Here is a 12,147-nt window from a genome sequence, read left to right as displayed (position 1 = left end):
GTGTTGACTGGTGGAAGGTCAAGTGATAGTGTTGATACACCAGCCTCTGATCTGAAAAAACATGGAGTCTTGGTCTATGCAATTGGAACCATGAACTCTGATAGCAGAGAATTGCAAAAGATCTCCTATGAACCCAGTTATGCTCAGTCTGTGTCTGAGTTCTCTGACCTGCCAAGCATTGAACAGCAGCTTGTCTCCTCTGTGGATCGTGTAGTACCAGAGATCACACCTGAAGCACCAACTGTGATAGGTAAGAACCAAAGTGTAATGAGACGTCTGACAGATATAAAGCTAAAGATTAATGATCAGGGCAGTATTTCTTGTGTAGCAATGAGATAAACACATAGAATTTCGTAATACACTAGTTTTTCTAATTCCAAATTTCTCTCCCTTGATATTTCCCAGTGGAAAGTGACATTACCAGAAGGGATGTTGTGTTTTTGCTGGATGGTTCTGATACCACTAGAAATGTATTCCCAGCAATGAAAGACTTTGTTCAGAGGGTAGTGGAGAACCTGAATGTGGATGAGAACAAGGATCGTGTTGCTGTGGTCCTGTACAGTAATGATCCTGCAGCAAATTTCTATCTGAATACATACTCTAGAAAGGATGAAGTCATTAACAGAGTCCAAGGCCTGAGACACAAAGGAGGCAGACCACTCAACACTGGAGCAGCTCTCCAGTTTGTTAAGAACAATGTCTTTACTGCTCCTGCTGGCAGCAGACGTACTGAAGGTGTTCCCCAGATTTTGGTTGTGTTGACTGGTGGAAGGTCAAGTGATAGTGTTGATACACCAGCCTCTGATCTGAAAAGACATGGAGTCTTGGTCTATGCAATTGGAACTAGGAACTCTGATAGCAGAGAATTGCAAAAGATCTCCTATGAACCCAGTTATGCTCAGTCTGTGTCTGAGTTCTCTGACCTGCCAAGCATTGAACAGCAGCTTGTCTCCTCTGTGGATCGTGTAGTAACAGAGATCACACCTGAAGCACCAACTGTGATAGGTAAGAAGCAAAGTGTAGTGAGACATAAAATGAATTTAAACCTAGAGATTTCATATTCATGCAGGCAGTAATTCCTGTTTAAGTGTGTTGTATTTGCCTGATTCTACTTAGTCTTCACTGGCTGATCTAAATATCTATCTCTCCCCTTAATTTTTCCTAGTGGAAAGTGACATTACCAGAAGGGATGTTGTGTTTCTGCTGGATGGTTCTGATACCACTAGAAATGGATTCCCAGCAATGATTGACTTTGTTCAGAGGGTAGTGGAGAACCTGAATGTGGATGAGAACAAGGATCGTGTTGCTGTGGTCCAGTACAGTAATGATCCTGCAGCAAATTTCTATCTGAATACATACTCTAGAAAGGATGAAGTCATTAAGAGAATCCAAGGCCTGAGACACAAAGGAGGCAGACCACTCAACACTGGAGCAGCTCTCCAGTTTGTTAAGAACAATGTCTTTACTGCTCCTGCTGGCAGCAGACGTACTGAAGGTGTTCCCCAGCTTTTGGTTGTGTTGACTGGTGGAAGGTCACGTGATAGTGTTGATACACCAGCCTCTGATCTGAAAAAACATGGAGTCTTGATCTATGCAATTGGAACTAGGAACTCTGATAGCAGAGAATTGCAAAAGATCTCCTCTGAACCCAGTTCTGCTCAGTCTGTGTCTGAGTTCTCTGACCTGCCAAGCATTGAACAGCAGCTTGTTTCCTCTGTGGATCGTGTTGTAACAGAGATCACACCTGAAGCACCAACTGTTATAGGTAAGAACCAAAGTGTAGTGAGACATAAAATGAATTTAAACCTAGAGATTTCATATTCATGCAGGCAGTAACTCCTGTTTAAATGTGTTGTATTTGCTTGATTCTATTTAGTCTTCACTGGCTGATCTAAATATCTATCTCCCCCCTTAATATTTCCTAGTGGAAAGTGACATTACCAGAAGGGATGTTGTGTTTCTGCTGGATGGTTCTGATACCACTAGAAATGGATTCCCAGCAATGACAGACTTTGTTCAGAGGGTTGTGGAGAACCTGAATGTGGATGAGAACAAGGATCGTGTTGCTGTGGTCCAGTACAGTAATGATCCAGCAGCAAATTTCTATCTGAATACATACTCTAGAAAGGATGAAGTCATTAACAGAATCCAAGGCCTGACACACAAAGGAGGCAGACCACTCAACACTGGAGCAGCTCTCCAGTTTGTTAAGAACAATGTCTTTACTGCTCCTGCTGGCAGCAGACGTACTGAAGGTGTTCCCCAGCTTTTGGTTGTGTTGACTGGTGGAAGGTCAAGTGATAGTGTTGATACACCAGCCTCTGATCTGAAAAGACATGGAGTCTTGGTCTATGCAATTGGAACCATGAACTCTGATAGCAGAGAATTGCAAAAGATCTCCTATGAACCCAGTTATGCTCAGTCTGTGTCTGAGTTCTCTGACCTGCCAAGCATTGAACAGCAGCTTGTCTCCTCTGTGGATCGTGTAGTACCAGAGATCACACCTGAAGCACCAACTGTGATAGGTAAGAACCAAAGTGTAATGAGACGTCTGACAGATATAAAGCTAAAGATTAATGATCAGGGCAGTATTTCTTGTGTAGCAATGAGATAAACACATAGAATTTCGTAATACACTAGTTTTTCTAATTCCAAATCTCTCTCCCTTGATATTTCCCAGTGGAAAGTGAAATTACCAGAAGGGATGTTGTGTTTTTGCTGGATGGTTCTGATACCACTAGAAATGTATTCCCAGCAATGAAAGACTTTGTTCAGAGGGTAGTGGAGAACCTGAATGTGGATGAGAACAAGGATCGTGTTGCTGTGGTCCTGTACAGTAATGATCCTGCAGCAAATTTCTATCTGAATACATACTCTAGAAAGGATGAAGTCATTAACAGAGTCCAAGGCCTGAGACACAAAGGAGGCAGACCACTCAACACTGGAGCAGCTCTCCAGTTTGTTAAGAACAATGTCTTTACTGCTCCTGCTGGCAGCAGACGTACTGAAGGTATTCCCCAGATTTTGGTTGTGTTGACTGGTGGAAGGTCAAGTGATAGTGTTGATACACCAGCCTCTGATCTGAAAAGACATGGAGTCTTGGTCTATGCAATTGGAACTAGGAACTCTGATAGCAGAGAATTGCAAAAGATCTCCTCTGAACCCAGTTCTGCTCAGTCTGTGTCTGAGTTCTCTGACCTGCCAAGCATTGAACAGCAGCTTGTTTCCTCTGTGGATCGTGTTGTAACAGAGATCACACCTGAAGCACCAACTGTTATAGGTAAGAACCAAAGTGTAGTCAGACATAAAATGAATTTAAACCTAGAGATTTCATATCCATGCAGGCAGTAACTCCTGTTTAAATGTGTTGTATTTGCTTGATTCTATTTAGTCTTCACTGGCTGATCTAAATATCTATCTCCCCCCTTAATATTTCCTAGTGGAAAGTGACATTACCAGAAGGGATGTTGTGTTTCTGCTGGATGGTTCTGATACCACTAGAAATGGATTCCCAGCAATGACAGACTTTGTTCAGAGGGTTGTGGAGAACCTGAATGTGGATGAGAACAAGGATCGTGTTGCTGTGGTCCAGTACAGTAATGATCCAGCAGCAAATTTCTATCTGAATACATACTCTAGAAAGGATGAAGTCATTAACAGAATCCAAGGCCTGACACACAAAGGAGGCAGACCACTCAACACTGGAGCAGCTCTCCAGTTTGTTAAGAACAATGTCTTTACTGCTCCTGCTGGCAGCAGACGTACTGAAGGTGTTCCCCAGCTTTTGGTTGTGTTGACTGGTGGAAGGTCAAGTGATAGTGTTGATACACCAGCCTCTGATCTGAAAAAACATGGAGTCTTGGTCTATGCAATTGGAACCATGAACTCTGATAGCAGAGAATTGCAAAAGATCTCCTATGAACCCAGTTATGCTCAGTCTGTGTCTGAGTTCTCTGACCTGCCAAGCATTGAACAGCAGCTTGTCTCCTCTGTGGATCGTGTAGTACCAGAGATCACACCTGAAGCACCAACTGTGATAGGTAAGAACCAAAGTGTAATGAGACGTCTGACAGATATAAAGCTAAAGATTAATGATCAGGGCAGTATTTCTTGTGTAGCAATGAGATAAACACATAGAATTTCGTAATACACTAGTTTTTCTAATTCCAAATTTCTCTCCCTTGATATTTCCCAGTGGAAAGTGACATTACCAGAAGGGATGTTGTGTTTTTGCTGGATGGTTCTGATACCACTAGAAATGTATTCCCAGCAATGAAAGACTTTGTTCAGAGGGTAGTGGAGAACCTGAATGTGGATGAGAACAAGGATCGTGTTGCTGTGGTCCTGTACAGTAATGATCCTGCAGCAAATTTCTATCTGAATACATACTCTAGAAAGGATGAAATCATTAACAGAGTCCAAGGCCTGAGACACAAAGGAGGCAGACCACTCAACACTGGAGCAGCTCTCCAGTTTGTTAAGAACAATGTCTTTACTGCTCCTGCTGGCAGCAGACGTACTGAAGGTGTTCCCCAGATTTTGGTTGTGTTGACTGGTGGAAGGTCAAGTGATAGTGTTGATACACCAGCCTCTGATCTGAAAAGACATGGAGTCTTGGTCTATGCAATTGGAACTAGGAACTCTGATAGCAGAGAATTGCAAAAGATCTCCTATGAACCCAGTTATGCTCAGTCTGTGTCTGAGTTCTCTGACCTGCCAAGCATTGAACAGCAGCTTGTCTCCTCTGTGGATCGTGTAGTAACAGAGATCACACCTGAAGCACCAACTGTGATAGGTAAGAAGCAAAGTGTAGTGAGACATAAAATGAATTTAAACCTAGAGATTTCATATTCATGCAGGCAGTAATTCCTGTTTAAGTGTGTTGTATTTGCCTGATTCTACTTAGTCTTCACTGGCTGATCTAAATATCTATCTCTCCCCTTAATTTTTCCTAGTGGAAAGTGACATTACCAGAAGGGATGTTGTGTTTCTGCTGGATGGTTCTGATACCACTAGAAATGGATTCCCAGCAATGATTGACTTTGTTCAGAGGGTAGTGGAGAACCTGAATGTGGATGAGAACAAGGATCGTGTTGCTGTGGTCCAGTACAGTAATGATCCAGCAGCAAATTTCTATCTGAATACATACTCTAGAAAGGATGAAGTCATTAACAGAATCCAAGGCCTGACACACAAAGGAGGCAGACCACTCAACACTGGAGCAGCTCTCCAGTTTGTTAAGAACAATGTCTTTACTGCTCCTGCTGGCAGCAGACGTACTGAAGGTGTTCCCCAGCTTTTGGTTGTGTTGACTGGTGGAAGGTCAAGTGATAGTGTTGATACACCAGCCTCTGATCTGAAAAAACATGGAGTCTTGGTCTATGCAATTGGAACCATGAACTCTGATAGCAGAGAATTGCAAAAGATCTCCTATGAACCCAGTTATGCTCAGTCTGTGTCTGAGTTCTCTGACCTGCCAAGCATTGAACAGCAGCTTGTCTCCTCTGTGGATCGTGTAGTACCAGAGATCACACCTGAAGCACCAACTGTGATAGGTAAGAACCAAAGTGTAATGAGACGTCTGACAGATATAAAGCTAAAGATAAATGATCAGGGCAGTATTTCTTGTGTAGCAATGAGATAAACACATAGAATTTCGTAATACACTAGTTTTTCTAATTCCAAATTTCTCTCCCTTGATATTTCCCAGTGGAAAGTGACATTACCAGAAGGGATGTTGTGTTTTTGCTGGATGTTTCTGATACCACTAGAAATGTATTCCCAGCAATGACTGACTTTGTTCAGAGGGTAGTGGAGAACCTGAATGTGGATGAGAACAAGGATCGTGTTGCTGTGGTCCTGTACAGTAATGATCCTGCAGCAAATTTCTATCTGAATACATACTCTAGAAAGGATGAAGTCATTAACAGAGTCCAAGGCCTGAGACACAAAGGAGGCAGACCACTCAACACTGGAGCAGCTCTCCAGTTTGTTAAGAACAATGTCTTTACTGCTCCTGCTGGCAGCAGACGTACTGAAGGTGTTCCCCAGATTTTGGTTGTGTTGACTGGTGGAAGGTCAAGTGATAGTGTTGATACACCAGCCTCTGATCTGAAAAGACATGGAGTCTTGGTCTATGCAATTGGAACTAGGAACTCTGATAGCAGAGAATTGCAAAAGATCACCTATGAACCCAGTTATGCTCAGTCTGTGTCTGAGTTCTCTGACCTGCCAAGCATTGAACAGCAGCTTGTTTCCTCTGTGGATCGTGTAGTAACAGAGATCACACCTGAAGCACCAACTGTTATAGGTAAGAACCAAAGTGTAGTGAGACATAAAATGAATTTAAACCTAGAGATTTCTTATTCATGCAGGCAGTAATTCCTGTTTAAATGTGTTGTATTTGCCTGATTCTATTTAGTCTTCACTGGCTGATCTAAATATCTATCTCCCCCATTAATATTTCCTAGTGGAAAGTGACATTACCAGAAGGGATGTTGTGTTTCTGCTGGATGGTTCTGATACCACTAGAAATGGATTCCCAGCAATGACAGACTTTGTTCAGAGTGTAGTGGAGAACCTGAATGTGGATGAGAACAAGGATCGTGTTGCTGTGGTCCAGTACAGTAATGATCCTGCAGCAAATTTCTATCTGAATACATACTCTAGAAAGGATGAAGTCATTAACATAATCCAAGGCCTGAGACACAAAGGAGGAAGACCACTCAACACTGGAGCAGCTCTCCAGTTTGTTAAGAACAATGTCTTTACTGCTCCTGCTGGCAGCAGACGTACTGAAGGTGTTCCCCAGCTTTTGGTTGTGTTGACTGGTGGAAGGTCACGTGATAGTGTTGATACACCAGCCTCTGATCTGAAAAAACATGGAGTCTTGATCTATGCAATTGGAACTAGGAACTCTGATAGCAGAGAATTGCAAAAGATCTCCTCTGAACCCAGTTCTGCTCAGTCTGTGTCTGAGTTCTCTGACCTGCCAAGCATTGAACAGCAGCTTGTTTCCTCTGTGGATCGTGTAGTAACAGAGATCACACCTGAAGCACCAACTGTGATAGGTAAGAACCAAAGTGTAGTGAGACATAAAATGAATTTAAACCTAGAGATTTCATATTCATGCAGGCAGTAATTCCTGTTTAAATGTGTTGTATTTCCTTGATTCTATTTAGTCTTCACTGGCTGATCTAAATATCTATCTCCCTCCTTAATATTTCCTAGTGGAAAGTGACATTACCAGAAGGGATGTTGTGTTTCTGCTGGATGGTTCTGATACCACTAGAAATGGATTCCCAGCAATGACTGACTTAGTTCAGAGGGTAGTGGAGAACCTGAATGTGGATGAGAACAAGGATCGTGTTGCTGTGGTCCAGTACAGTAATGATCCAGCAGCAAATTTCTATCTGAATACATACTCTAGAAAGGTTGATGTCATTAACAGAATCCAAGGCCTGAGACACAAAGGAGGCAGACCACTCAACACTGGAGCAGCTCTCCAGTTTGTTAAGAACAATGTCTTTACTGCTCCTGCTGGCAGCAGACGTACTGAAGGTGTTCCCCAGATTTTGGTTGTGTTGACTGGTGGAAGGTCACGTGATAGTGTTGATACACCAGCCTCTGATCTGAAAAAACATGGAGTCTTGATATATGCAATTGGAACTAGGAACTCTGATAGCAGAGAATTGCAAAAGATCTCCTCTGAACCCAGTTCTGCTCAGTCTGTGTCTGAGTTCTCTGACCTGCCAAGCATTGAACAGCAGCTTGTTTCCTCTGTGGATCGTGTAGTAACAGAGATCACACCTAAAGCACCAACTGTGATAGGTAAGAACCAAAGTGTAGTCAGACATAAAATGAATTTAAACCTAGAGATTTCATATTCATGCAGGCAGTAATTCCTGTTTAAGTGTGTTGTATTTGCCTGATTCTATTTAGTCTTCACTGGCTGATCTAAATATCTATCTCCCCCCTTAATATTTCCTAGTGCAAAGTGACATTACCAGAAGGGATGTTGTGTTTCTGCTGGATGGTTCTGATACCACTAGAAATGGATTCCCAGCAATGACAGACTTTGTTCAGAGGGTTGTGGAGAACCTGAATGTGGATGAGAACAAGGATCGTGTTGCTGTGGTCCAGTACAGTAATGATCCAGCAGCAAATTTCTATCTGAATACATACTCTAGAAAGGATGAAGTCATTAACAGAATCCAAGGCCTGACACACAAAGGAGGCAGACCACTCAACACTGGAGCAGCTCTCCAGTTTGTTAAGAACAATGTCTTTACTGCTCCTGCTGGCAGCAGACGTACTGAAGGTGTTCCCCAGCTTTTGGTTGTGTTGACTGGTGGAAGGTCAAGTGATAGTGTTGATACACCAGCCTCTGATCTGAAAAAACATGGAGTCTTGGTCTATGCAATTGGAACCATGAACTCTGATAGCAGAGAATTGCAAAAGATCTCCTATGAACCCAGTTATGCTCAGTCTGTGTCTGAGTTTTCTGACCTGCCAAGCATTGAACAGCAGCTTGTCTCCTCTGTGGATCGTGTAGTAACAGAGATCACACCTGAAGCACCAACTGTGATAGGTAAGAACCAAAGTGTAGTGAGACATAAAATGAATCTAAACCTAGAGATTTCATATTCATGCAGGCAGTAATTCCTGTTTAAATGTGTTGTATTTGCTTGATTCTATTTAGTCTTCACTGGCTGATCTAAATATCTATCTCCCCCCTTAATATTTCCTAGTGGAAAGTGACATTACCAGAAGGGATGTTGTGTTTCTGCTGGATGGTTCTGATACCACTAGAAATGGATTCCCAGCAATGACTGACTTTGTTCAGAGGGTAGTGGAGAACCTGAATGTGGATGAGAACAAGGATCGTGTTGCTGTGGTCCAGTACAGTAATGATCCTGCAGCAAATTTCTATCTGAATACATACTCTAGAAAGGATGAAGTCATTAACAGAATCCAAGGCCTGAGACACAAAGGAGGCAGACCACTCAACACTGGAGCAGCTCTCCAGTTTGTTAAGAACAATGTCTTTACTGCTCCTGCTGGCAGCAGACGTACTGAAGGTGTTCCCCAGATTTTGGTTGTGTTGACTGGTGGAAGGTCAAGTGATAGTGTTGATACACCAGCCTCTGATCTGAAAAAACATGGAGTCTTGATCTATGCAATTGGAACTAGGAACTCTGATAGCAGAGAATTGCAAAAGATCTCCTCTGAACCCAGTTCTGCTCAGTCTGTGTCTGAGTTCTCTGACCTGCCAAGCATTGAACAGCAGCTTGTTTCCTCTGTGTATCGTGTTGTAACAGAGATCACACCTGAAGCACCAACTGTTATAGGTAAGAAGCAAAGTGTAGTGAGACATAAAATGAATTTAAACCTAGAGATTTCATATTCATGCAGGCAGTAATTCCTGTTTAAATGGGTTGTATTTGCTTGATTCTACTTAGTCTTCACTGGCTGATCTAAATGTCTATCTCCCCCCTTAATATTTCCTAGTGGAAAGTGACATTACCAGAAGGGATGTTGTGTTTCTGCTGGATGGTTCTGACACCACTAGAAATGGATTCCCAGCAATGACTGACTTTGTTCAGAGGGTAGTGGAGAACCTGAATGTGGATGAGAACAAGGATCGTGTTGCTGTGGTCCAGTACAGTAATGATCCAGCAGCAAATTTCTATTTGAATACATACTCTAGAAAGGATGAAGTCATTAACAGAATCCAAGGCCTGAGACACAAAGGAGGCAGACCACTCAACACTGGAGCAGCTCTCCAGTTTGTTAAAAACAATGTCTTTACTGCTCCTGCTGGAAGCAGACGGACTGAAGGTGTTCCCCAGCTATTGGTTGTGTTGACTGGTGGAAGGTCACGTGATAGTGTTGATACACCAGCCTCTGATCTGAAAAAACATGGAGTCTTGATCTATGCAATTGGAACTAGGAACTCTGATAGCAGAGAATTGCAAAAGATCTCCTCTGAACCCAGTTCTGCTCAGTCTGTGTCTGAGTTCTCTGACCTGCCAAGCATTGAACAGCAGCTTGTTTCCTCTGTGGATCGTGTTGTAACAGAGATCACACCTGAAGCACCAACTGTTATAGGTAAGAACCAAAGTGTAGTGAGACATAAAATGAATTTAAACCTAGAGATTTCATATTCATGCAGGCAGTAACTCCTGTTTAAATGTGTTGTATTTGCTTGATTCTATTTAGTCTTCACTGGCTGATCTAAATATCTATCTCCCCCCTTAATATTTCCTAGTAGAAAGTGACATTACCAGAAGGGATGTTGTGTTTCTGCTGGATGGTTCTGATACCACTAGAAATGGATTCCCAGCAATGACAGACTTTGTTCAGAGGGTTGTGGAGAACCTGAATGTGGATGAGAACAAGGATCGTGTTGCTGTGGTCCAGTACAGTAATGATCCAGCAGCAAATTTCTATCTGAATACATACTCTAGAAAGGATGAAGTCATTAACAGAATCCAAGGCCTGACACACAAAGGAGGCAGACCACTCAACACTGGAGCAGCTCTCCAGTTTGTTAAGAACAATGTCTTTACTGCTCCTGCTGGCAGCAGACGTACTGAAGGTGTTCCCCAGCTTTTGGTTGTGTTGACTGGTGGAAGGTCAAGTGATAGTGTTGATACACCAGCCTCTGATCTGAAAAAACATGGAGTCTTGGTCTATGCAATTGGAACCATGAACTCTGATAGCAGAGAATTGCAAAAGATCTCCTATGAACCCAGTTATGCTCAGTCTGTGTCTGAGTTCTCTGACCTGCCAAGCATTGAACAGCAGCTTGTCTCCTCTGTGGATCGTGTAGTACCAGAGATCACACCTGAAGCACCAACTGTGATAGGTAAGAACCAAAGTGTAATGAGACGTCTGACAGATATAAAGCTAAAGCTTAATGATCAGGGCAGTATTTCATGTGTAGCAATGAGATAAACACATAGAATTTCGTAATACACTAGTTTTTCTAATTCCAAATTTCTCTCCCTTGATATTTCCCAGTGGAAAGTGACATTACCAGAAGGGATGTTGTGTTTTTGCTGGATGGTTCTGATACCACTAGAAATGTATTCCCAGCAATGAAAGACTTTGTTCAGAGGGTAGTGGAGAACCTGAATGTGGATGAGAACAAGGATCGTGTTGCTGTGGTCCTGTACAGTAATGATCCTGCAGCAAATTTCTATCTGAATACATACTCTAGAAAGGATGAAGTCATTAACAGAGTCCAAGGCCTGAGACACAAAGGAGGCAGACCACTCAACACTGGAGCAGCTCTCCAGTTTGTTAAGAACAATGTCTTTACTGCTCCTGCTGGCAGCAGACGTACTGAAGGTGTTCCCCAGATTTTGGTTGTGTTGACTGGTGGAAGGTCAAGTGATAGTGTTGATACACCAGCCTCTGATCTGAAAAGACATGGAGTCTTGGTCTATGCAATTGGAACTAGGAACTCTGATAGCAGAGAATTGCAAAAGATCTCCTATGAACCCAGTTATGCTCAGTCTGTGTCTGAGTTCTCTGACCTGCCAAGCATTGAACAGCAGCTTGTCTCCTCTGTGGATCGTGTAGTAACAGAGATCACACCTGAAGCACCAACTGTGATAGGTAAGAAGCAAAGTGTAGTGAGACATAAAATGAATTTAAACCTAGAGATTTCATATTCATGCAGGCAGTAATTCCTGTTTAAGTGTGTTGTATTTGCCTGATTCTACTTAGTCTTCACTGGCTGATCTAAATATCTATCTCTCCCCTTAATTTTTCCTAGTGGAAAGTGACATTACCAGAAGGGATGTTGTGTTTCTGCTGGATGGTTCTGATACCAATAGAAATGGATTCCCAGCAATGATTGACTTTGTTCAGAGGGTAGTGGAGAACCTGAATGTGGATGAGAACAAGGATCGTGTTGCTGTGGTCCAGTACAGTAATGATCCAGCAGCAAATTTCTATCTGAATACATACTCTAGAAAGGATGAAGTCATTAAGAGAATCCAAGGCCTGAGACACAAAGGAGGCAGACCACTCAACACTGGAGCAGCTCTCCAGTTTGTTAAGAACAATGTCTTTACTGCTCCTGCTGGCAGCAGACGTACTGAAGGTGTTCCCCAGCTTTTGGTTGTGTTGACTGGT

General features: G+C 42.6%; 2 protein-coding genes across 2 annotated transcripts in view; both read left to right on the top strand.

The window, feature by feature from the left end:
* col6a3 (collagen, type VI, alpha 3) overlaps positions 1-12,147 on the top strand; it is a 106,169-nt gene that overhangs the window by 34,719 nt on the left and 59,303 nt on the right. The gene's annotated exons all lie outside the window — the stretch shown is intronic.
* LOC136711901 (collagen alpha-3(VI) chain-like) lies at positions 9,588-11,790 on the top strand. The gene is made up of 2 exons (XM_066688489.1): positions 9,588-9,666; positions 10,271-11,790. The coding sequence occupies exons 1-2, from the start codon at positions 9,588-9,590 to the stop codon at positions 10,957-10,959; spliced, it is 768 nt and encodes a 255-aa protein (XP_066544586.1). The 3' UTR covers positions 10,960-11,790.

Source organism: Amia ocellicauda, chromosome 16 (assembly GCF_036373705.1).
Source record: "Amia ocellicauda isolate fAmiCal2 chromosome 16, fAmiCal2.hap1, whole genome shotgun sequence".
Lineage (NCBI taxonomy): Eukaryota > Metazoa > Chordata > Actinopteri > Amiiformes > Amiidae > Amia > Amia ocellicauda.
This window is presented reverse-complemented; position numbering and strand designations above follow the sequence as displayed.

Bases quoted from the DNA above. Each gene is read 5' to 3' on its own strand.
- LOC136711901 (XM_066688489.1), top strand. From the start codon at position 9,588: ATGACTGACTTTGTTCAGAGGGTAGTGGAGAACCTGAATGTGGATGAG. The intron at 9,667-10,270 runs GTAATGATCCAG...AATATTTCCTAG, and splicing joins TGTTGCTGTGGTCCAGTACA to TAGAAAGTGACATTACCAGA.